Source organism: Citrus sinensis, chromosome 5 (genome assembly GCF_022201045.2).
Source record: "Citrus sinensis cultivar Valencia sweet orange chromosome 5, DVS_A1.0, whole genome shotgun sequence".
Classification (NCBI taxonomy): domain Eukaryota; kingdom Viridiplantae; phylum Streptophyta; class Magnoliopsida; order Sapindales; family Rutaceae; genus Citrus; species Citrus sinensis.
This window is the reverse complement of record NC_068560.1, coordinates 29607114-29632993: the sequence shown is the minus strand read 5'-3', so window position 1 is coordinate 29632993 and position 25880 is coordinate 29607114. Positions and strand designations below refer to the sequence as shown.

The 25880-nt window shown below is 34.8% G+C and overlaps 4 protein-coding genes across 9 annotated transcripts in view; 2 read left to right on the top strand and 2 right to left on the bottom strand.

The window, feature by feature from the left end:
* Positions 1 to 792: 792 nt before the first annotated feature.
* Positions 793 to 9386, top strand: LOC102620332 (lon protease homolog 1, mitochondrial). The gene is made up of 20 exons (XM_006472129.4): positions 793 to 1444; positions 1869 to 1934; positions 2106 to 2285; positions 2418 to 2483; positions 2589 to 2630; positions 2732 to 2854; positions 3336 to 3434; positions 3656 to 3721; positions 3824 to 3910; positions 4069 to 4108; positions 4534 to 4705; positions 4970 to 5094; positions 5467 to 5597; positions 5697 to 5801; positions 6018 to 6131; positions 6884 to 7051; positions 7228 to 7329; positions 7517 to 7696; positions 8112 to 8747; positions 8936 to 9386. Exons 1-20 carry the CDS (start codon positions 1001 to 1003, stop codon positions 9119 to 9121), a joined length of 3132 nt encoding a protein of 1043 aa, XP_006472192.2. The 5' UTR covers positions 793 to 1000; the 3' UTR covers positions 9122 to 9386.
* A 5938-nt stretch (positions 9387 to 15324) lies between these two features.
* Positions 15325 to 18234, top strand: LOC102619867 (uncharacterized). 5 transcript variants are annotated; one of them, XM_052440747.1, is made up of 7 exons: positions 15325 to 15837; positions 15930 to 16029; positions 16193 to 16435; positions 16508 to 16681; positions 16767 to 16873; positions 17092 to 17429; positions 17528 to 18234. In XM_052440747.1, the coding sequence occupies exons 3-7, from the start codon at positions 16193 to 16195 to the stop codon at positions 18100 to 18102; spliced, it is 1437 nt and encodes a 478-aa protein (XP_052296707.1). In that variant the 5' UTR covers positions 15325 to 15837; positions 15930 to 16029; the 3' UTR covers positions 18103 to 18234. The 5 variants fall into 5 exon arrangements, with proteins under 5 accessions (XP_052296707.1, XP_052296709.1, XP_006472191.3 ...); XM_052440749.1 differs by having other exon boundaries at positions 15930 to 16049; XM_006472128.4 differs by having other exon boundaries at positions 15325 to 16029; positions 17549 to 18234.
* A 581-nt stretch (positions 18235 to 18815) lies between these two features.
* The window catches only part of LOC102619578 (uncharacterized), a 57055-nt gene continuing 49990 nt past the window's right edge, over positions 18816 to 25880 (bottom strand). The window contains exons 1-4 of one of the 2 annotated variants that reach the window (XM_006472126.3): positions 21450 to 21580; positions 21107 to 21277; positions 19978 to 20093; positions 18816 to 19482 (exon numbers count right to left, since the gene is read on the bottom strand). In XM_006472126.3, coding sequence (XP_006472189.2) covers positions 19131 to 19482; positions 19978 to 20093; positions 21107 to 21214 — 576 coding nt within the window. In that variant the 5' untranslated portion in view covers positions 21215 to 21277; positions 21450 to 21580 and the 3' untranslated portion in view covers positions 18816 to 19130. Of the gene's footprint in view, positions 19483 to 19977; positions 20094 to 21106; positions 21278 to 21449; positions 21581 to 25880 lie in introns of those variants that run through there. The other variant, XM_052440866.1, reaches the window with a different exon arrangement.
* Positions 22239 to 25383, bottom strand: LOC102619286 (peptide chain release factor PrfB2, chloroplastic). Its single transcript, XM_006472125.4, has 7 exons — positions 24797 to 25383; positions 24332 to 24544; positions 23920 to 24021; positions 23568 to 23705; positions 23024 to 23328; positions 22785 to 22938; positions 22239 to 22663 (listed from the first exon to the last, which is right to left on the bottom strand). Exons 1-7 carry the CDS (start codon positions 25283 to 25285, stop codon positions 22526 to 22528), a joined length of 1539 nt encoding a protein of 512 aa, XP_006472188.2. The 5' UTR covers positions 25286 to 25383; the 3' UTR covers positions 22239 to 22525.

Sequence of the window (25880 nt, the reverse complement as noted above, 5' to 3'; positions counted from 1 at the left end):
AGGGTTTTTAAATATGAAGATAAATTGGTGAAGAATGCTTGAATGCTTGGCAATGGCTGATTTCCCTCTCTCTCTTATTTATTTATTTTTATGATTTAGTATTGTCCAAAACTCCAAATGTTTTGTTTTAAGGGTATTTTTTTTATTTTAGGCTAATTATACAATTTGCCCCAACAAAATAGAGCAACTAATCACCATTTATCCAAAAACTAGAAATCGAGTATTATTTTAATTAATCAAATGGTATATTGGTCTTTTAGTTGGTCAACAAATGGTCCACTAAAATTTGTACTAGCAGTAGGGGAGGAAAATGAAAATTCATAAATACTTTGCATCAAATTGAAATGATCTCAAACCTCAGGGGAGTAAATTGAAAATAATCCCTATAAATTACGTTAAAATCTAAGAACTAAACTTAAATATTAAAACAAATTCTAAAATATTAAATCTAAAGATCTAGATTTTTTTAAGTAAGGTTGAATTTGAATAACAGTCACATCTTTTAATATTTTCACACGTTAATATTCAAAATTAAACCTTTATTCAATTAGAGTCGAAGTCACTTCATTACTGAATTTTTCTTGAAAGCTCTCTCTTTTGCTCTTTGGGAGATTTTTTTTTTATTAATGAAATTAGTATTTTCCAAAAATTAATTTGGCACTTAAATTGTTTTAAAAGAACGACTATTATTAAATATTATCACGCAGTTTTTTCAAAAAACAACGTGGAAAATATTTGACTTGTGGATCAAGAAAAAAGGAAAGGAAAACAGATGGTTCTATCGAATATCGATCGCGAACTGGCGAGGGAGTTCCAAGCCTCTAGGTTATTTTTTTTTTTCTATCATTCATATTAAGGACGAAAGAATCACAATTACGGAAGTAACCTTGTAGATTCTGAGACTCTCATGCCTCCGCAAGTCCGCAACGCCCCGACCCATTTGTATTTTAAATCCAGACTGGAGGACAAATTCGTCCAATAAATTAAGATTCAAGGGTTTATGCAGGGCTTTAACTCTAGCGCTCATTTCCCAAAAACCTCTCCATTATACTTTAATGGTACTTCTCCAAATCCCAAACTAGCCCTTAAATTCCCCCAAAATTACCGCCTTTGCCGTTCGAGCAACCGCAACTTACCAATGCTGAAACTCCTGTCGTCCACCGCCGCCACGTCATGTCGCACCCATGCCTTAACCGCTACTACTTTCAGAACCGGCGCTGAACCGGCGCCGTTTTTTAAAGCGCTGATTCAGCTCACTGGATTAACGACTCGGAGGGGCCGTACGGTGGGGTACCGGAGGTTTTTCTGCTCGGATTCTGCTGGAAAGGGCGATGAAGAGGGGACGGTAGTTGAGGCCGAAGCGAAGTCCGAATCCGACGGATCCGATACGAAGAGTTCGTCCGCTATTGTGTCGACAAACCCTAGGCTGGAGGATTATTTATCGGTTAGATTGAAAAATTTTTGGTTTAATGATTGAATTGTTTGTTTGGTTGGTGATAAAGTGCAAGGAAAGTTCGAGAAGTGAAGGATAATGTAGAATGTCATAAATGCTACTTGCAAAGCCTTGAGGAAAAGCTCATATGAAAAAAAGTTCAAAATTAAAAAAAAAAAGAACATTTTTGTTTATAGCAACTGGATCTTTGAAAAAAGGGGCTTTTGGCACTGTAAGTATTATTAATATAGACCGGGATTTTAGTGGAGTATCTTAGTATTTTGATGATTGCAATGACTAATTTGGGTAATCTTCTGTGATTGGGTTGACAACTATAGAATTAGTAAATGTCATTTTTTATTATTTTGCTGGTTGCTTGAGTACTTAATATTGTTTTTCTAAGCATTTTCTTATTAACTGATTTTGTATATTGCAGGTTTTGGCATTACCATTGCCACATAGACCTCTTTTTCCGGGTTTCTATATGCCGATTTATGTGAAGGTATAGGAGTACTTGTCTTGTTATATTGACTATTGAGGGCAAAATCCATATTTTTATATTGTTTGTTATGGTATTCTTGTAAGCCAGCATTTGTTCTACATGTCATGCTTCGGATTTTGTAGGGATTAGAAGGTATGGTTTCTCTGAACAAAGTATAATTTCTTTTTGCAGGATCCAAAATTGTTGGCAGCTTTACAAGAAAGCCGGAAACGGCAAGCCCCTTACGCTGGGGCCTTCCTTCTTAAAGATGACCTGCTGACTGATGCAAGTACTGATACTGAGAAAAGTGTATCAGACCTTAAAGGAAAAGAGTTGTTCAACCGCCTTCATGAAGTTGGTACACTTGCCCAGGTATCTAATTCTGGTGCTTCAGTTTGACCAGTTAATGTCCTTGAATACTTGTGTTAGTATATATGAAGTGCAATCATAAGTAACTGTGGGTCTATAGTTAATTCTATTTCGATCTTTTATGTAATATTACAGATTTCAAGTATCCAAGGAGACCAGGTTATCCTTATTGGCCATAGGCGACTTCGAATAACAGAGATGGTGAGTAGAATTTCTTATCTGACTGTTCCCTAGAATTGTATGATTAAAGCTTTTGAAATTTAGACTTTTATGAATTATCTTTTTTGTGAAATTTCTGCCATACAGGTTAGTGAGGATCCCCTTACGGTCAAAGTGGATCATCTTAAGGTACACTCTCTATGTTTTTTATTTTCCCACTTCCAGAATCATTAGTTCCATGTATGCAATAGGCACTTTATACGTTTTTTTTTTTTAATTAAACGTGATAGGACAAACCATATGACAAGGATGATGATGTTATAAAGGCAACATCATTTGAGGTTATATCTACCCTAAGAGATGTTCTGAAGACTAGTTCCCTTTGGAGAGACCATGTTCAAACATATACTCAGGTGTGTATGTTATATATTTTCTTGGAAACTATTGTACTTCAAATTTTCCATTCTCACGGTTTTCATTACTAATTTGGTCTACAGTTCATGGAGATCTTCTCATCTGTTTGTCGGCTTCTATATTCCATAATTTGTATCGAAAAATATCAGTGTAGAGAGACTTTTTTTAATTGTCCAGTTTCCTTTTTTTTTTTTAATCTTTACTTGTGATGGCACTTTATCTTTTATTCTTTAAAACTTAATTTTTCTTCATCTCATGCTTGTAGTGTTATTGCCACCAAACAAAAATGACCAGCTTTTGAGTTAATCAATTTGAATTAGTTAATAACTTTTGCATTTGACTTCATGTGAGAAAGCAGAAAATATTTCACATACATGCTTCTGCCTGTTGGATGTATTTGAATTTCTGCATGTTGATTAATTAATTGGATTTTTTGTAATTTGATCCTCATACTAATTCTATTTGGTGTCATTTCTGCAGCATATCGGAGACTTTAGCTTTCCCAGGTTGGCAGATTTTGGAGCTGCAATATCTGGTGCAAACAAATTGCAGTGCCAGCAAGTGCTTGAAGAGCTTGATGTATGTTGCATATTTTTAATAGTGACAGACCTTGAATGCCTCATCTTTATTCTGAATCATTTTCAATTCAGAACATTTATTTGAATTGAGATATGAAAACCTTTTGCTATGTAGCATTGATGGAATCTTCACTTCTAAGCCTTGGTATCTGATGTCTTTGCATCCTTTATTTTCCTTACTGCCTTTCATTTTTAATGCCTGTCTACTTTCTGCTAATTCAGGTGTACAAACGTTTGAAACTTACACTAGAGTTGGTAAAGAAAGAAATGGAAATCAGCAAAATTCAGGTACTTAGTGATGTTGTTTCCAAGACACAGCCGTTTATGTTTCTTTATTGTTATTTGATTCTCATGCATTAGGTACTTGTACCTGTTTGTGGTCATATTTAGGAATCAATTGCAAAAGCAATTGAAGAAAAGATAAGTGGTGAGCAGCGACGGTATTTGTTGAACGAACAACTTAAGGCGATTAAGAAGGTATTTGGCTTCAATTGTATTTGAATGCATTTGTGTACAGTATCTCTAAAAAGTTTGGTGGGCTGTTATCAAATGCCGTGTTTTGATTGAGCTGGGTTTATACATTTCTTTTTCTTGATTTTGGACTGAATGAAACATATTATAATTGCCCTCTGCAGGAACTGGGTTTAGAGACAGATGACAAGACAGCCCTTTCTGGTTAGTTCCGCTTGAATAGTTTTTTTAATTTTTTTAAATAGTAGTAGGTTTGTTTCTATCTCCTCTCTAAGACCCTGTAAAAAAGAAAAAAAAAAAAGATAGTTCGATGTGCCTGTAAACTAGTATTTGAATACCTGCTCTAAAGATCATTGTGTATCATAATGGAATGATTCAAAGTTTAAAAATTTGGTAAAACTTGTGAAATATGGACCGGATGGTGTGGCTGTACAAAGTTATATTAGTCTCAAGGCCTGTGACCCAGACTAAGTTCATTGCCTGCTGGCTGTAGACATAGTGGTTTTTTGATGTAGGATTTTATTCGGGCATCACATCATCCTTTAGAAGGAGACAGCACTTAGTCTAGATTCTAATTTTATACTAAAATCACTGTAATTGCTATTACACTTTCTGATTCATTGCTGCAGCAAAGTTTAGGGAAAGGATTGAACAGTACAAGGACAAATGCCCACGTCATGTTCTGCAAGTTATTGAAGAAGAACTTACAAAGCTGCAGCTCTTAGAGGCCAGTTCTAGTGAATTTAATGTAACTCGTAATTATTTGGATTGGCTGACTGCCTTGCCTTGGGGAAATTACAGGTTTCACACTCTTTTACTGCTTCATCCAGTTGTTATGACAATTATTTATTCTTTATGTTGTTGTTATGACAATTATTTATTGTTTATGTTGTCAACATGCTTGTTGTTTGCTCTAAAAGTGATGGAAGATATGATCTTGACCTTATATACCAAGTATGGAGATAGATAGGCATCTTGCAATTATATCTAGATTTCGTTTTTTGGGTCAATTTATGAGAGGATTGGCATTGGATTTTTGAAATACTTTCCTAATTCCAAATGCAGTGATGAGAACTTTGATGTCATTCGAGCACAAAAAATTCTTGATGAAGACCATTATGGATTGAATGACGTTAAGGAAAGGATATTGGAATTTATTGCTGTTGGAAAACTCAGGGGGATCTCTCAAGGTTGGTAATGTGTTTTCTCTACTTACTGTATATGGAAAATGCAATCAAATAATAATGTATTTATTAGTTTCTTTGCATTTTCAATACTCTATTACAGTTAATCTGTGATGCCTTATCTTTTTAGCAGTAAGCTTTTCTACAATTGAGAATGATCTCATATGGCATGAAGAAAGGAACAGATTCCATGCAAAAGCCTAGTTTCAGAAAACCTTCCAATATGCGCTTAATTTTTCTGAACAGAAATAATTTTTTTTTTTTGGGCATCAAAAAGAGTTTGAATATTGTAGATATGTATTAATGGAATTTAAGTGGATTAGATATCCTTGGCTAAACCAAAATTTGAGTAATCTGGGATTTCTATTAACATTGCAGGAAAAATCATTTGTCTTTCTGGCCCTCCTGGAGTGGGCAAAACAAGCATAGGTCGTTCAATTGCACGTGCTTTAAACCGTAAGTTCTTTAGGTTTTCTGTTGGAGGATTAGCTGATGTGGCCGAAATCAAGGTAGTTAAAGTCTTCTTGTATGTGAAATGAAATCAATATAGAGCTATATGCCAATATAATTTATGAAATGTTAATCATTGACTCCCAAATTACATCCAGGGGCATCGCAGAACTTACATTGGAGCTATGCCGGGAAAGATGGTGCAGTGTCTAAAAAATGTGGGAACAGCTAATCCTCTTGTGCTGATAGATGAAATAGACAAGGTACTATGGCTGAAAAGTTTGATTAATTTTAGAACTATGTAGTTCAAATTTCATTCTTTAAACTAGGTAACTTTCTTCTCTTTAGAAATATCCTGAATAATAAGTTTTTGACTATGTTAGTGCTTGGCTGTGTGTTTGGATTATAGTTGATTTCTAAGGTAAAAAATATTTGTTACTGCTATATTAAGGCTTTAAATATTCATCACCTTGTGGCAGTTGGGAAGAGGACATGCTGGTGATCCTGCTAGTGCATTGTTGGAACTCCTTGATCCAGAGCAAAATGCTAATTTTCTGGACCACTATCTTGATGTTCCAATTGATTTATCAAAGGTCAGTAATTCTAGCTATTTGGATCTGTTTGAGGTTATCTTAATGATTTTAGTCCTAGCAGGAAGAAGTGTTAAGGTCTGGTATTCTCCACCACAATCAGAATGAAATAATTGTCTTTCATTCTTACTTAGGTTGGTAATAGGTGGTTGCTAACTGTAAAATGAAAGTAAGCGTCATAGATATATTGATCCTGTCAGTTTGTTCTCTCTTCCCCCCTCCCCACCCCCCCTCCTCTCCTCCTCCTCCTCCTCTTAAGTTTCAGAAAATGGTATTTCCTTGAGCACAGCTGCTTTTGCCCATTTCACCTTTTTGACAACCAAGTGAAATGCTTTTTCTCCATTTGTATTCTTATTTCAATTCCAAATACTAGATGTTAGATTTGTTCCAATTCCATCAAGGAAATGAAGTTTCAGAATCAGAAGTAGAATTTTAGTAAGACTAGAATAGATTGCTTTCCAAGTGAAATTGTAATCTCCAGTACAAGTGCCTGTTGAGTGGAGAAGCATATCAAGAAAGTAGATGAGAAGTTATAATTGATTTGGGGCATTTTCCTGTATCTTTTCCATTGGCATTTGTTGCCAAAGCATATTCTGTACCCAGACCATCGATATGAAGAAAGTAGATGAGGACTTATAATGGATTTGGGGCATTTTCCTGTATCTTTTCCATTGGCATTTGTTGCACAAGCATATTCTGTATCTTTTCGACGATTTTTCAATTTGTTGCTTACTCTTCTGTGTATTTCATTGCAGGTTCTGTTTGTTTGCACTGCAAATGTCGTGGAGAATATACCCAATCCTCTCTTGGACAGAATGGAAGTAATTGCTATTGCGGGGTATATTACTGATGAGAAAATGCACATTGCTAGGGATTACTTGGAGAAGACTACTCGTGAAGCATGTGGTATCAAGCCTGAACAGGTTCTTACGACCTCGCTTGTAAATTTATATTTATTTGGGAAAACAGAACTCATTTATCTGATATCTGGACTGGGGGCTGCTCCTACTCTCATCTATTTGCTTCTTGTTTTATAGAGATGTTCAATTGATGTATTTTGTATAAACCGAGGAACGATCAAGAACTTGTGTCTTTCCAGGTTGAAGTAACTGACGCAGCTCTTCTTGCCCTGATAGAAAATTACTGCCGGGAAGCAGGGGTTCGGAATCTTCAGAAACAGATAGAAAAGATTTACCGAAAGGTTTGTATGAGTTGCATTAGAATTCGATATGTAATATCCATCCCTTCTAGTTTGAAATTATGAGGAATTAGAATATATGGTGGTTATGAATTCCTTATGTCTGGAAATTGCTGCATCGCTTTCTGTTCATCAGTTTGGATTTATGTCTGTTTTTTGTTATGTGTAACTCCCCGTCATCTATCGACAGATTGCTCTGCAACTTGTGCGACAAGGAGTAATAAGTGAATCTGCAGTTGCTGGAGAGGTTGAAGCAAAATCTGAAGAGACTAGCAGTGATGAGGAAACTGATGAATCTGCAGCTGATTCTGGTGTGAAACATGAAGGGTCAGCCAAGGGAGCCGTAAGGGTCATGCTATCTTTCCTGGAGGTATCTTTCTATTTATTTATTATTTTTTTTTTTTGGCTCAGAAACAGAGTTATCTTACAATCTATTAATTTCTACCATAATGGATTTAAGCTCTTAAAAAACTTTTTACCTTGAAAAGTTGTGTCCTATCCTTGAATTTGTTTTGTTTAACTACTGTATTTATTCTGAGAATATAAAACTTCCTACTTTTTTTGCTTTTTCATTGTTCTTTTCTTCTAATTTTTAAACAATTTAGTCCCACAAATTTTATTCTTCTATAAACCACAAAAGTAACAGCCTATTCACAGGTTGTAGCATTGCAGTTGAATTTATACCGTGTTGATGGATTTCAGGAGTTTTTTTACTCAGTCATTTTTTGTTCAAAACCCTTGTAAGACAGCTTCTTGGATGTTCACGCTTGTAGTCTTCTTGACAGAGTGTTGGTGTAGATTTGAATACCGTTGCTGTGAAAATGCCGGAAACTGAAGCAGCTAAGACGGTTAAGAGATCTGATGATGCTGAAACAGCTGAGACAGTTGAGAGACGGGATAATGAAGAAGCCAAGACGGTTGAAAGTCTGGATGCTGAAGCAGCTAGGACGGTTGAGAGGGTATTGGTTGACGGATCAAATTTATCTGATTATGTTGGCAAACCTGTTTTTCATGCTGAGCGAATTTATGATCAAACACCCATTGGAGTTGTGATGGGTCTGGCTTGGACTGCGATGGGTGGTTCCACTTTGTACATAGAGACCACTCTGGTTGAACAAGTAGAGGGAAAAGGGGCTCTCCATGTCACCGGACAACTTGGAGATGTAATGAAAGAAAGTGCCCAAATTGCTCACACAGTGGCAAGAGCAATCTTGCTCGAGAAAGAACCTGATAACCCTTTCTTTGCCAACTCCAAGCTACATCTCCATGTTCCAGCTGGGGCCACTCCAAAGGATGGACCGAGTGCAGGTTGCACCATGATCACGTCCATGTTGTCCCTTGCCATGAAGAAGCCTGTCCGTGAGGATCTAGCAATGACTGGGGAAGTAACACTAACGGGGAAAGTCCTTCCAATTGGTGGGGTACGTTAAACATACCTAAATAATTTTCTTTCTTCTATTTGTGTCCTATTTGCTGGTACTAGGTATAGCTCTTTAGTTGCACAAGATCTTTTCTGGTTATGTTTGTTCTTCATGAGAGTTCAGTGCTTAGTCCTGTACATTCCAGCCATGATTCACTTACAAACTTATGCTTCTTGTGATATAATCAGGTCAAGGAGAAAACAATAGCAGCAAGGAGGAGTGAAGTGAAGACCCTCATATTCCCTTCAGCCAACAGGAGGGACTTTGATGAGCTTGCTCCAAATGTGAAAGAAGGCCTAGATGTTCACTTTGTAGACGACTACAGCCAGATATTCGATTTGGCCTTCAGTGATGAACAGAGAAAAGAAAACTAAGCCCTTTTTGTTTACCGTTTCCTGATAAAACAGAAATTTTTTGGGCTTCCAGGTGAGTGATCTTTTGAACCTTGCAGGATAGGAAATCCTTTTGTCAATTAGATTTTTCATTCAGATACTCTCACAATACACAAGATGAGATTTGTTCACATCATCAGGATACTAGATGAATACACCAATTGTATTCTCACTTAAAATTGAAAGCACCCACCTGTGGAAAAGAGTAATTTTAAATCTTTTGAGGTGATGTTGATTACCTTCTGAACTATGATGGTTTGAACATAAGTTTTTTTTTTTTTTTAATGAAACTTTTTTAAGTCGCATTTTCTTTCATTGTAAGATTGTGAGTTTGGCATTCAGCATTATTCTTTCCCCTAAGCTGGGCATACAAAAAGAAAAATAAGAATACAACAGCATTATCTTTATGAACACCAAATTTTGAATTACGCATATCAAATTCAAGGTTCGAAATACATCTCTCATGTTCTTTTTTTTTTCCCCAAAAGCACGAGTAATTTAATGATGAACTCTTTTATAAACTTTTGACTGGTACGACCAACGATTCAATTTGGAAATATGAGGCTTGAAAGTTCACGGTGCACGGCTGACAGGTACACAACTTTCTCCTTTGGGATCTTTAATCATTGTTTGTTTAAATGACTGGAGCCGATAAGACTCTAAAACGGGAAGGAAAAATTAGGTCACTGGCCGGCCCCTCATTCACGTTGCATTTGGACAGTGTAAAGGAGTGGGTTGGTTCCATCTCCACAAGCATCAAACAAATTGACTCTTGGAAATGACAGTAGTCCTGTACTACCCGCACTCGAAAGCTCAGCTCAGCATTTGTATGCTATGATCACTTCAATTGTTGGACAAACCTAAAAACCACCCCTGCTCATACTAGTAATTGGAGATGCTCACAGTCATATATCAAGCTTTAATGTCATAGCGATTGTTTTGTGGCTTCTGAGCGTGCTATATATTTATATTATGTTTTGGTGGTAAGTGATAATATAAATTGGCTTGATTTTGACCTATGTATACCGAAATCATCTTTCTTGATGATTTTCTGAGGAGAAAATATGAGTAATCGAAGAGAAAATTGACAAAGTTATTAGTGTCATACATGGAAATATTTTTCTTCAAGCACTAGATTAAAAACATAAATATACACTCTCACCTATAAACAAGATTGCATGCGTTGGCTAAAGATAGGATCTCAGTAGATATAGTGCATGAACCTTCAAGATCGGGGAGAAAGATGAAAACAAAAAGAGCCCCAATTTCTAATGTAACCCCACCGAGATCTTTGCTCCATTGAGCTTTGAAGAATACATATATATGTTTTATTAGGAAAGAAAAGGTCATGTGATTTTTTTTTCATTTTAGCAACCCAATTTGCCACAATGGGCAATCCAATAGGACCTCTCCACATAGAGAGGAAAATGGATGGGGGAAAAAAAGGGGAGATGATGATGAGATTTTCGGGGACCATGTTGGTGTCATACTTCCACCGAGAAATCAAAAAGAAAGAACGTTGTGCGTTCTTTTTCAATTCCAAGTCACACGGACTTCTTATTCTTTTTGTGGGTTGTGACTTGCGAGTGAGTGAGTGACCATTAGTTATTATTATTACTCGATCAAATGATCGCATATGAATACAACCATCACTATCAAATCTACGCTTATATTAAAATTATATATAGATTTTTAGTCACATGCATTTTTAGTCAAAAGCTACGGATTTCTCCTCCTTTCGACTTTTTGGGTTCCCATTTTCAGATCCCACTTTATCTAGATTTCTTTTTCGTTTGGGTTAATTTGCCCCCACACACTTCATTTTTCTTAGCTTACTCTTGTTCCCTCTAAATTGTAGTTGCCTCTGTTCTACTTTTTTTTTTTTTAATGTAAACATTATTAAAATTAGGATAAAAGTCCATTTAGTCCTTTTATTTTAATATTAGTGTCCATTTAGGTTTTATATTTTTTAAAATACCTTGAAACATCCCTACCGTTAAAGTATTGATACCCCTACCGTTATTTTTTATTTTTTTTAACTTACTTTTATAATATTACCCTTTTATAATAATTGAATAATCACATGCACATTTTCTTGATTTATTAAAAACAAAGAGTAATGCAGTGATGCAGTGACGGCATGGGGGTGGTACAGACTTACAAAATGTACATGGGCAAAATGAAGTTTGCTAAGAAGTGAAAGAATCGGGGGGGGTGGTGTTGTGAAATTAACCAATTACTTTTCTTCTTTCTTTTAAGGTAACCATGATGATAGCAAAGTGTGAGGTGAAGTAAGCAAAGCGCATCAATGTCCTTTTCATCTCCATGAAGTCGGCGCCTGACTCTGACTCACAATGGTACATTAACATTATCCACTTTAGAATTTTTTAGCTCTTTATTAGCAGCCGTGAGTCATGAATCATGAGCTAACCTCCATGTAGCCATGCACTTGTATATGCGAAGCCCCACGTACCCAAAAGCATTATAACATACTCTTTTTCTCTTTCTTTTATTTGCTTTTTTTTTTTTTTCTGTTCTTTCTCCCCTTACCTTCACTACTTTGAACCATGATGAATTCCTTGAAGATATGATAAGATAAATCTCTCAAAAAGCCTAATAAATTTAATATATCGTAAAATTCTTTTAAATTTTAAAGATCGTGACAACTGAGTCAAGTCAATAATACGACTCCTTATAGTTTTAATTCTTATAATGTTTTTGTTTTTATAAAAAATTTAGTTTAAAAAAAAGTCGTCCTAAGTCCTTGACCATGAAACTACTTTTTTTTTTCTTTTAAGGTTTTAATATTAAGGAAGTAATTGGGTAATATAAAAACTATAAGGGAGTGAATAAAAAAAAAAAAAAGATTTCTCTAAGGAGCAAAGTGGTAATCTTTCATTTGGTTATTTGAGTCAAAATTTTCATAGGATATCTCTGTTGATAAAGGATGCCATAATTTCATTAAAGAATTTGGTGAACTTAACAGAGAACTTTCGTAAATATAACAGAGAATTTGGTGGATTGCAGCGTTGCAATCGTTGTATTGGTTATCAAGTAACTATGACAATCATGACGAACCTGAAAACTAATCAATTAGAGATTTCTTATTGAGTGTGCTTTCTAGCAATAATTGTGCACGCTTCAATGATAATTGAAATTTGGACTAGTTAATAATATTATAATAATTTGTGGTTATGCTTAAGTATTATAAGCAAATGATGATGGGAAAAGAATATTTAGGTCCGTTTTCTTTTAATTGACAATGATAACTTAAAAGAAAATAAAATGATTGTTTGGTTTTGAAGTTAAGAACAATTCTTGCGGCATTTCCTTTTAGGTCGAATGAGAGAGAATGTTTTGTGGGTTAATTGGTAGAGAAAAAAAAATGAATCCCAAAGACCAAAGTTCTGGATTTTTGCAACAAAGTTGGCTGCTTTGGTGGCTCCATTAGTTAATGACTTAAACAATTCACCCACCAAAAAACCAAAGTCAACTCAAGCTAGCAATTTCATTTGCAGATGTTGTAAGTTACATAGAAACACATCATCTATATCTTGCCATCTCACATCAACCAGCAATCTCTATCTATTTATAATTTTCATAAAAGACCGAGTGAATTCGCCCAGTTTTGTGCTAAGCTGGGATCACTACATTTAAATGTTGATAATAAGACACTTCATGATAGTATTCAATTAATTATAACTTAGTCATGACTTACAAACTCACCTTATCCAAACTAAACCCATTTTGAAGCAATCGCATATGACCAAAAAAGAAAGGTACAACGAGAGAAATGGATTGATCAATCATTGGAAAATAATTAAATTTGTTATAGGTTAATTTACGGTTTTGTTTGATGGAAACTCGTTAGTTCATCAACATATTAAATATCTAAAGGGTAATGCCATAGGTATAAAATTGAAGTACTACTTACAACGAGATATGAAAAATTTAAAAGCGACTGGAAAGTAAATTATTTTTTATATAAAATAATATATAGTTAGAAGAATTCTCTGATCAATTATGTTAAAGAAATAATTGTTGGATATGTTTTTGGTATTTATTAATGAATAAAACGACATCCAATTCTCTTATAAGTAAGGTGGATTGATATGTGGATTACGTATCAATCCTCTCTAACCACCTTCCTTGCACAAGTCTATCACAACTCAATCGTTAATCTCTGGCTAATTCCACTTTTTAAGTTATTGTGCTAACATAATATTGGAGCTCTTAATCAGCCAATTACATCAGCCTCCAACATAATGTGATAACAAAAATCAACCTACTTTTTGTCAGTTAACAAATTAAGTGCATTTGATTCAATATAATGATGGGTATGGTGTGAAATTTCAAATGGAGGTTTAGTATTTGACTGGTGGTGCTCTCCCTATTGGGCATGGTAACAAGCCCAAAAACTATCAAATCATAGAAAGAAGTTCTTTTTGTTAAAAAAAAAAAAATCCCTTCTATTTAGTAAAAAGTTAAATTGGAGTGAGTTGAAAAGCATCTTCTCAAAAGATATATGATTTGTCAAAAATAATTTTTTAAAAATATTTTATTAGAAGTGAGCTTTAACTTATTAAAATTATTTTTAACCATCCTAACAGTAAAGCCGTATTGGCATTTGGAACTTGGAAGTGACTTCATGTAAAGCATTTTGGAATGATTAATTATAATAGCTTTCACCATCTAATTCTAAATAGGAAGTAATTTTGATAATAAATAATTTTTAGAGATAATGAATGAAAATGGGAGGTGAGATCCCCTAATGTTGAACCAAACGTAGCGTTACGGCACACCAGCATTTGTGGGCTTTTGCTTCTTAAACGCCAAATGGCTTATGGCTGCTGCTTCTGCTTGCTTGTAAAGTCGCTTGCTTTTTCATTATTTCATTTTCACCAAACGTGTGCCATTATTTTATTATATCCACACATTAAAAAAATTATTTATTCCCCATTCATTAAAATCAACTATAGTGACTTCTAAAAATGCTAAAATTAATTTTAATTTTTTAAAATTACTTTTCAACTTTTTAAAAATATTTTTATCGAGACACTAAAAGTCTCAATATTAATTAACGATTCCACTCTTCTCTATTTTTGAATATAAAGATTGAAGAAAAACAAATTTGCTTTGACATGACTTGGCTTGCATTAACCGATAATATTAATGTCAATTACTCAATCAAGCTTAAAGAAATTAATCAACTACAGCTTCACTTCACCTCTATTTTATCAAAGTCAAAAACTTCGGAATTAGGATTATTATCTTCAGCTTTCTGCTATCAAGCTCGGGTGAAAAAGAAAAAAGAAAAAATCTAAGACTAGATGACATTTGTTTATGAACTCTCCCTACATACTTATTTTTCGACCTTGAAATCGACCCATTTTAACAAATCAGTAAAAGAAATTTACATTTACAGGTCAATTTTAAATTCAAAAACTATTATATATTGTCATTTTACTTTTAACAAATACACTAATAAAAGAAACACAAACGTATACACAATATATCACCCGTTATTAACTACAACTAGCCATATTAACTTTGGTATTGGTAAAGCGTCTTACGATGTTTTGTAAACAAAATTCTATACACATATACGATAATGCTCATCTTACAGTAAGCGACATTACCAAATGACATAATTGGAATAGTTTATACTTTAATATTATCACATGAGTTGCATAATTGCTATGTCGGTGGGTAATGATGTTCACAATATATATAGATATATAGAATTTTTTTTTTTAATTCCGGATGAGTTGACAATATTGTCAATTAACTTTTAAAACATTGTAAATTGTTTGATAATAACGTGACATTATGAAAAAGACCGTTTACAATATTATAAACTAAAATTCAGGATTTTCTTAACTTTGTACAATTCTATGTATTATAAATACACGTGTTTGTACGGGTTTGGGAGTCCACTTTTTTTTTTTTTTATTTAAAAAAATCAAGTTTTGACACAAAAACTTAATCATTAAAGCCCATTCTATTTCAATGGTCACAATGAAGGCTAATTTAGATTATTTTTTTTTTTTATAAAAAAATTGCAAGATTTTTTAATTTTTTTTATAATAATGTAATTAATATACTATAAATTAACATATTTTTGATAAAACTACATGTGTTCTTAGAATATACATTAAAAGAAATAACTCTTATAAATGCAGTAACCTAAAAAAAAAAAAATCGAAGACAAAAAACAGAATACAGTGGAACACATAGGGTAAAAGAATCACTCTGATGCTTAACAAGTATATATCTGAGTATCCAAAAAAATAACAAACCAGAGGATTTTGTTTTGGATTGAATCTCATATTCTTAACCGCCCAATATATATTTTTACTTTCGTTATTTTAGTTTGATTATGAAAACAGAAACCAAATAATTGCTGACAGTGAAAACAGGGGGAAGCAGAGAGAAAAAAATTAAAAAAAATAAATAAATAAAAAACAAGAGTAAATATAGGAATCGTCACGTGCCTTAAAAGCTGATTCCAATCGTATTTTTCGTGAAAAGGATTCATTATAAAACCCCATCATTGGCTTGCATTAAACCCCTGATAACACCCGGCTCTTTCTCTTTCTCTTTCATTTTGATTTATGTTTTTGTTTTCTCTGCTTTCTGCTCTGCATTACCTCTGTATTTTCTCAGACGGCACCACTACTAGCATTCAAAGAATCATGGTACAAGAGTTTAATTTAGATGATGAGAATTTTTTCCGTTATGATGAGAATTTTTTCCATAACGGAAGAGGAGATACTAATGATGGGTGCAGGCTTGCTGCTGCTGCTGCTGCTGCTGCTGATGGTGATGGCTCTTTAATTGAAATATATGACAACTCAGGCTTCGGTTCTTGTGAAAGAAGTTCTTCTTTTGTAAGTGCTTATGCCAACAGGTGCTTTTATGACTGCATGCTTTTCTTTTTTTTTTTTTGAAGTATTTCTATTTTCCTTTTTCTTGTAGTTAAGGATCTTTCGATCAAGCAATTTTTATGTGCCGTGTTACTTAATTTGATCACCTACTTTTTTCCATTTTCAGATGAAGTTTTTGGAAAATTTAAACACGTTACCTCCTCTCAACCTAAGACTTGGAATCTCGAAAAGTTTTTTAGTAGAAGTAGAAACGCGTTTATCACAGCAAAGTAGTCACACTCAACAATGCAGAGCTCAAACTTATGAGATGACTAGATCAAAAAGAGCCGACTTTGTATCCCAACAAATGACTGAGAAGATGAAAGCTTCCAATTTTCCGGCACTAGAACTCAGAATTGGTTCATGGGAGGTAACGTTTTTTGCTTTTCATGTAATCTTTAAAATAGATGAATGAAGAATAATATCACAAAACTGATTGCAGAGAGTAACTAGACATGAAGGAGACCTGGTGGCTAAATCTTACTATGCTAAGAAGAAACTGGTGTGGGAATTCTTGGAAAAATCATTGAAGAGAAAAATTGAGATTCAATGGGCTGATATTATTGGAATCAGGGCAACTACGGAAGAAAATGAACCTGGGATTCTTGAGCTTGAGGTGAGAATTTAATTTTTTTTTTTCGTTTTTCTTAATTAGAATTTGTATAGATGGTGATTATGGTGAGCTTTGTTTTTTGTTGCAGTTAAAGCAGCCTCCTACATTTCACCACGAGATTGATCCTCAACCAAGAAAGCATACTAATTGGAGATTGACAGAAGACTTTACAGGAGGGCAAGCTCCTGTGTTCAGGTTTTGTTCTCATGTTCTATAATTGAAGCAAACAATATTTATAAATTATTAAAAAATAAAAAAAAAGGTTGTCATGTTTTCTCGTGCATGCATAAAACCATTTTCACGAGAGAGTCTGTTGTGATATTATTTGTTATTAGACTAAATCGTACTTGTGAAGATGGCGACGTGCCTTGCCTTGAGAGGCCTAATCTAGTGTTTTGTTATTTTTTCTTCAGGAAACACTATCTGAAATTTCCTCCAGGAGTACTTGACAGGCATTTTGAGAAGCTTTTACAATGTGACAGCAGACTGTTTGAGCTGAGCCGGAAGCCTTTTCCAACCTTGGACTCTCCTTATTTCCATCAAAGCTGTATATTTGAGCATCCTCAATATCTTCTAAGCTTCAATGGACAAAGTCCTCACATTTACCATGGCTTGGATTCCTCTCATTCACATATGAGCCCACCTTTGTTTCCAGCACAACAACTTTTGTCCCCTCAACAAGTTCAATCTCATCAAATGCAAGTGCAACTGCCCTCTTTCAGCTTCAAAGCTTTATCTTCACCAGATTCAGGTAAATTGCTTTAAATCAAAGTTAACAGTTGAAAATGAAGCATAACATTAAACTCATTATTTTTTTTTTCTTTTCAATGTTGTTTGTTCATAACATAGTACTGGAATTTTCGCATATAGCTGGGCACGTTGGCAACAACCATTATGTTGACAATCCGGGGATGAGATTCTGGGGACAAGCAACGAACAGCTTTCCCGCGAATCAAGTTCAAGGATTCGCTTCATCAACAACTCCGACAGTAGTTTCTTATCAGAACAACAATTATAACGAAGGAGGCAGCGGGGGCAGGGGTGATGTTTATGATCAAATGCTTATAGAAAGCGTTGAAAATACTTTGTTGAGTGACCTACACATCGATTACTCAAACGAGGAATGCAGCAATCCCAGAATGGCATCGCACGAGGCATTGACCAATCGGCAGGCGAATTATGGACAGGATATGTCTGCAGCTAGTAGCGGCGACATGGAGGTAAGTGCCAGTGAACATTCAAATGATACTGCTGGGCATTTTCACACACAAGCCGCTACTTGGATGCTGCCTCAAGGTAATGAAAATATTCCACGGCCTTTAACTTGGCTTCCTGCTCAAGCTACTACTAGTCAAGAGATGCCAATGCCGATGAGCCAGTATAGGAACAGCTTAGCTTATCTAATGCAGGATGATTTTACATGAGGAAGAATGTACATATTTGTATCATCCCTAGTTCATATATATATTTTTCTGTCTCCTTTTAGGTTTTTTAGTGAGAATAGTTTCTTTCTTTTTTCTTTTTGTGGAAATTCAGATACAAGCACAGTTCTGAGAGGGTTCTTTTGTGAAGTATTTGAAGTTTTTCTTTGCATTTTCTGATGAAATTTTAGAAATTTCATCAAGCACTTCCAATTTTCTTTTTCAAAATTTTCATCGCCATTTGATTTTTAACAAAATGCCCAACATAGAAGTTGAATTAAAAATGAACACTAATAAACTTTATAAAAGCATTTCAATATATATGAATATTTGCCAGATTTGCAAAAATCACACACTACACGTGATATCTTAGAATGGTTTTGGTTTTGGTTCTGAATGCTACAAAGGGTGAAAAAAAAAAAAGAATAAGCAAGGCTTAAATAAATAGAAGATGCTTGGGTCTATTTGAGGACGAGTCGTTGTTAGCGTTTTCTTTGTCATGGAACACAGGGCAAATGAGAAATTTTAGCGTTTTCCATTGAGTGTTTGAAATGGTAACAGATGGCGAATTTGTCTATTTCGCAATTCTGGCGATCTAACTGAAAAATCGTCAAACCTTGGGGGAGATATCTGATGATACCCTTTTTCCTTTTTATATATAATTTACATAAAAAAAATAACTTCAAATTTAAAATAAACATAAGGCTGGGCCAAGGTACTAAACTTCGAAGTTCATTGAAATCCAACAAAAAGGAACCTACACTCTCGTTATTTACAATACTGGCAAAAGTAAATGAACGTTATTAGTTGACATATACTCATAAACATGATGGTTAACGAGCACCGAATTTCAGAGTCAATGGATCACCAATTCACTTCCGTTCTAGGCTGGTCCTATAAACTGTTGTCACTTCAAAATGGCAAAACTTGGAGACAAACGAAAATCGAGTCATTGGAATGCCAGATTTTCACCAATGACTTCTGTTAATACAGATTGTATCGTCAAACTTGCTATGCCATTTACTTACTTATCAGTTTTCCTTTGCATGCGGGAGATCACCGGATTTCTTTGCAGCTTCATCAACCCCTCCCTCTTCACGCATATCACTGAAGCTCCTTTTCTTTGATTTAGAATTTGAACCTTCCTTTTCATTTTCATTTTCCTTCTCTTTTCCTTTTCCTTTTAGTCTTTCTTTCCATTTCTCATTCTCAGTCTCTTTAACGGGTTGGGTCTCACTAGATGGAGGAGGAAATAGTGGAGGTTCCCGGCCACTTAATCGGGAATACACTCTTCCAACAGTATCACTTATCTCCTTCCCCAGCCCATTGCTGTCCAGAATTAACTCCCAAACTGATTTAGAGGCCTTCTCAAGCACAGGTGCTCTGAACAGTAAGAAAGATTAAGTACAGCTTCAGCATACATACAGAATGACTCATATACATCTAAATCACGAATGTATAACATATCATATGTTTCAAAACAGTTCTGAAGTTTTAATGGATAGGTTGCCAGAAGAAATCTGAATGGAAAAATAAGTAGTCAAATAAATAAAGAACAAATGCACAAACAAAAATGACGAAAAACGATAAACGGGATGCAAGTAAGCTTTGCACCACTTATGAATCTCACGTCTGATTTTCTTCGACAATCTAAGAACAATTTGTTATAAGTGGGTACAAAGGATTTAGTCTCATTAACTTAATTGGCCAATATGAGGAGTACAGCAAACCGGTGAGTTAAAGGCGTCTAAAACCTCACACCAACATTACATTACGAATTTGCCGTGAAGTAGCGCAAGTTCATAAGTGGACTCACAAATGGGATCTTTCATACCTTCTGAAGATATGCCAAAAACAGCAAAATACCATAACACTTACTCAAGTTCCTGCCGAAGTGCATCAAACAGCTCTCTTTTGGTCTGTTTCTCCGCCCCAGGGGTGTTGAGCACTTTACTTTGTTCTGCCATTTTAATGGTTGTATTCTTCAGCTCTTCCTGCAACAAAGAGAAAGTATAAATTCAAGAACTAAACGCTAAAAAACAACAGTCAACCATTATCTCTATGAAAATTGTACAATTTCAAATCTTCAGTCACAAACTCTTCTACTCCCATTTTATAATTTCTCTAGTTTTGAACATTCATTGATTTTCCCTAGTTATCATAATGTGAGGCGCAAAACTCGTAGTAGCAACAACACACGATCATGAGCTCCATCCATAAATGCCTCGGTGCTTGTACCGAATTTGAAATGGGGCACTATAGCTGATGCTCACAACCTTGGTAGGCATGATCTCCATAAATTGCAACATATCAAAGTCTTAATGTTGTAATTGCCAAGCAATTAAATACCCAAAAACAAAAAATCGTACTAAATGAAAGAGATCATCCCAAAATGCCAACATGTGGCCAGAATTTGATTCTTTCACATTACTATCTAAAAAGGGCAGCAAATTAATCCAAATCAGCTACATTCTTTCCACTTACAATCTAAAAAGGGTGGCAAATTAGTCGGAATCAGATACACATACACAGAATTCTAAGTTTTTGGCGGAAACTAAAATATCAGACCAACCAAAAAAACCATGAGTGTAGAGATCTTAAAACAACCACGTATCAAGAAAAGAACAGACCAATGCCAATCTCCAATTGTCCAGATGTCCGAAGCCATGCTGCACAATAACTATCTTGATTGACCCATGCAAAACCCACACTCAGTTACACATACCATCAACTAAAACCACAATGTCAGAATCTCAAGAAACAACATAACAGAACTTTTAATCAATAACAGTAATTCACTTTAGACTAAAATGAATTTTTTTCCACCCCATATGACTAACTCTTGAAAAGAAAGCAAACATAAACAAATCTGTTATTTCATTGACATCAATATTCTCAAAACTTCATGAAACAACCCACAAACCCGTTGTTAAATAGATAGCTCAAAAACCCCATTCAGGAAATCAAACCAGAATCTAAAAAAATCAATATGTATAGAGAGAATTACATTGGCTTTGAGCTGATTAATGATCTTCAGTCTAAGAGAATCAATGGTGCCATCATTCATCAAAGACTCCAAAACATCTTCCGGTGTTATCACTGAAGACGAACCCATTCTCCTTCGTCAACACAAACCCACTTCAGCTCTTATTATCTTTGCTTTTCTCAAAATCCTAACCTGCCCACATAAACAAAACAACGATGCAACAATTTTTACCATTCAAATATCGGTTTCTTTAACTAAAAAACGATTTTTTACCGCGGTGCAATGAACCCTTTTGTTTGATTTGATAGAATAACTTAAAAATTTGTTAAAAATTTGACACAATTCAATTTGAGAATCTTCGTACCTGGTCTCCGTAGGAACTTCACCGTCTAATCAATTGGAACAAACGGACAGTGAGACAGGTTTCTTTGTTATGTTCCAAGTCTTCTCATGGACCGACTCTTATCTGATTCTTTCTCATTCATTACTGCAAACGACGTCGTCTCGTGATATTAATGTGGGTGCAACATAAATTCAATTATATTTTAAAAGAAATAAGCTTTTTAATTCTTTAAAAAAAATCCCTTATAAATTTGACTTTTAATTCAAAAAATTACTTAATTGACATATTATTAGATGTTTATTATTTTCACTAATTGTAATTTTTAGTCAACTCGAAATTAAAGAACCAATTAAATATTATGGTTCATTTTAATATTTTATGTCAAATTTAAAATTGATAAGACCTTTAACGCTCTAGAAAACACAACTAAAATTATTTTTGATTCTTTTTTAAAATTATAAGTTCTTTTTCGTTATAACTTATGATGAAGAATGTAAGTAACATTCTTAGATAAAGAAGAGTTCTGATCTAGTGCGCAAAACATTAAAATGCGGAAGTGGAAATGTGATTCAATTCACACTCATAATTGTCTATAAATATTGCAATGAGAAAAAGAAAGGGGGAAAAAAAACAAATGAGCACATTAAATTTATAATATCATTTCACAGGTCGGCTACAGTTTATTAGATCTATTGGTGAGTCATCTGATTAATGATGTAATCTATTAACTGCGACATAAAAGTCCAAGAAAAATACTATAATCCACCAACATGGTTCATGTATACTCATATTCCTCAGACCACTACTACATGTAAAAATGTACTACTTTTATTCTTCATAGTTCATGCCACTACTACATGTTAAAAATTCCATGTGTTCATACTGATCTATCAATGAATAAATTTGTTTCATATTACAAATGAACATTCAATGTACAAATGCTATGATTCTCATTGCGGCCACCTTTGGGTAAACCAATCAGCAAACTGAATTCTGCCACAATAGTTATACGATCAAGCGTGTATGTTTAGTGCTGGTATTTGGCCTCAATGTCAATATGTTGAACAGTCTCTTCAGCAATATTCAGTAACAAAATCCTATTGCCGTCCATCTTCATCTTTATCCAAGGAAGCTGATAAATAGCTCAAGATGAAGCCATCTAGATCTCCCTCGAGCACAGAATCAGGATCAGAAACTTCATAGTTAGTTCTAAGATCCTTTACCATCCGGTAAGGCTGAACTCAAAGAACAACAAAAAAGGACAGTAAATGGAAATTAGTGTTGGAGTTAAAGAGCGTCAAATGTCAATGGTAAGCAAAGAAATTAAGAGAGGGGTTGTTTAGATGCTATGCATACATGGAGCACATAAGTACGTATCTGGTTTCCCCAACTAATATCGGTTAGAGATTGTGTATGTTCTGCATTCATTTGAGCCTGGCGAGCAATCTCAAGCTGATTTACTCGAGACTGAAGCACACCCATGGCCGAAGCTTTGTTTTGATGTTGCGATCTGTGATTAGAACACAATAAAATATGTACAATTGAGAAGAAGAGAACCCCTCACTCATTGATATTGCTCTAATAACAATGCATACCTTTCATTTTGACAAGTGGCAGTGATGCCTGTGGGAATGTGAATTATTCTCACGGCACTATCGGTTGTGTTGGCATGCTGGCCCCCAGCTCCCCCAGAACGGAACCGCTCTATACGAAGATCTGACTCGTTTATTTGTACATGGGTGGATGAATCACCCGAGTTTGGAATTACAGCAACAGCAGCAAATGAAGTATGTCGACGCTTTCCACTGTCGAAGGGTGAGATACGGACCAATCTGTGGACTCCTACTTCTGCTTTGGCATATCCAAATGCATATTCACCATCTACTTTGATTGTTGCCCGCTAAAAAAAAAAAAGGAGAAAAAAAGACATATCTATGGTCAGAAACTATTTCTTGCTAACAAGAAATGGAAGTGATCAGCTAAATCTTTGAAACCCTGAATTGTATAACCATTGAAATGGAGTATTCAGCAAAGGCTCTGAATATACATATTGAACGTCATTGGTTATGGGTAAGTAACTGTGCAATAATACGTGCTGAAATCAATAAAAGGTGGAAGTTGGGAAGGAAGAAAGTGAACCTTGATTCCTGCAATCTCACCAGGCATTTCATCCATCAAGGTTACTCTGTATCCACGCTGTTGAGCCCATGATTTGTACATTTGCAAAACCATTGACGCCCAATCCATGCTCTCTGTACCCCCCGCTCCTGCTTGGACCTATATTATTCACCATATCAAACATCAAGATCAGTTACTACAGAAACTTTTTCATCAATCACAAATTGGATATCAAAGAAGAGAAGTACTACTAGAAGTATGGGGCAGTTGCATCTTTAGACTCTTAAATTGTAGACCAAAGAACGTGCAAAGGCATCTTATCAGGAAAAATGCTGACACAACAAAGAGAATCAAAAAAATACATGAATATTACCTCAATATAACAAGAACATGGATCCAGCTCTCCAGATAACAGAGCATCAAGTTCTTTCTCTTTTGACTTCCTTCTCATTGTGAGCAAAGCTTCCAATGATTCCTGCAGAGGGAAGAAGCAAGATATTAATTAGTAAGATTATTTTTATAAGCGAACGCAAGCCATGGAACAATGCACTAATTTGTCTAAAAAGGCCAGTCGCTAAAATGTTTTATGTCACAAAAATCATTTGCTTTGCATGCTAAATTGCAATTTCGGCAGAATTTTGGAACTGCTAAGGCAAAATTAAAATATAAAGCAATCAGAAAATAAATATCAAAGGGTTTCAAAATTTTGTATGATATGTATGATACAAGAAAAAATATCATCAAATAGAACGAATACATGCCTAGAATAGAAAGTGAGAGCCCACCAATTCCAACTCAGTATCATTCTCTTCCCGGGCAAGCTTTATCATGTCAATATGCTCAAGCAGTTCTTGCTCAAATGCCTTCACTTCTTTCATTTTACCCATTAGTGAACCATGCTCACGACTTATCCTCCCAGCATGTACAGGATCATCCCAAAGGTTGGGCTTATTGAGCTCAGCCGATAATAGATTCAACCTAACGTTCAAATTCTTCCACTGCAATCATCAACAACATAATTCAGCTGCACTTTGAATAAGACTGTGTCAAATCGATACCAAAACCAGAACTTGATCCAATCGTATATGCAAGACTAATGATCTCTACTTCTCTAGATTAGAAAACAAAATCATGGTTGCTGCCTGAGGATGTACTAACACAAATCAGAACTTTATCTGTTGTGTGCCATCCAATAAAAAAAGAAAAAGAAAAAAGGTTTTAAACACGAATACAGTATCACAAACTCATACCTGTAAACGCTTCTTGATCACTTTAATGGATTGAGCAATAGCAGCAGCATGACTTTTCCAGTCACCCTCACTCTCATCTAGAATTGTCCATTGACTAGCCACAATCCCATCAACTGTAAGACCATCAGAAGTAGAAGGTTCAACGGCAGCCTGTGTACTAAACCACCTACAACCTCTTGGAAAAAGCAAAACCTCAGTAGACCCACATGGATTTTTCAATCTCAAAAGCCCATTAGAACCAAACCCAGAAATATTTTCCCCCAAAACGCAATACCTAGGGGCCAAAATCCAATCTTTTAAATTTCTACGCATTATTTTGGCAACAGTACTATTCGACCACGAATGAGAAACCGTGTGATTTTGATTGGACTTAGCAGAACTGTCAACTTGTGAGGAGCATAGTGTTGAAGATTTGGTTTTAGGGTTCTGAGATAGCAGTGATGAGCCACTACGTGACCGTTTGAGTATAAACGATGACATTGTTTTCATGGTAACAAATGAAAAGAGTGGATTGGGGTTTTTGGGAGGGTTTAACAGAAAGTCAGGGTCGCCACCTCAACGAGGTTAACGGGGAGCTCAACTGGTGGGCCGTGGCATGGCAACTTTGCCCTGTTTATCAAACGACAACGTTTTAGATGCATGATAATTTTCAACCTGCTCCCTAAAATTTGTCGAAAGTCCATTTTTCCATCGTATCCAATTACCAAGATTGATGATCGTATATTTCATTTAGTGACAAATACACAAGTATAGAGTTCAATTAGAAATTCATTATTGTACTATCATAATAACAGAATTATGAAGGATTGTATTAAAAAAAAATATTATTGAATTTTAAATTTTTATATAGATGAATTAGTAAGAATTCTAATTGTATGGGCAATAACATTAATCGATGATCAAAAGCATTAAAATTAAAAATAAACCAAAGTTTTTTCATCTTATTAGATGTTATAAATCTATGTTGGAAGCATTTTAATTTTAATTAAGTAATTGTAAATTAGGAAAGTGTGAAAACTAAAATTAACAGGAAGAATTGTGATAGAGGATAAAATGGCCAAAGCTTTTAGAAAAGAAATTTGAG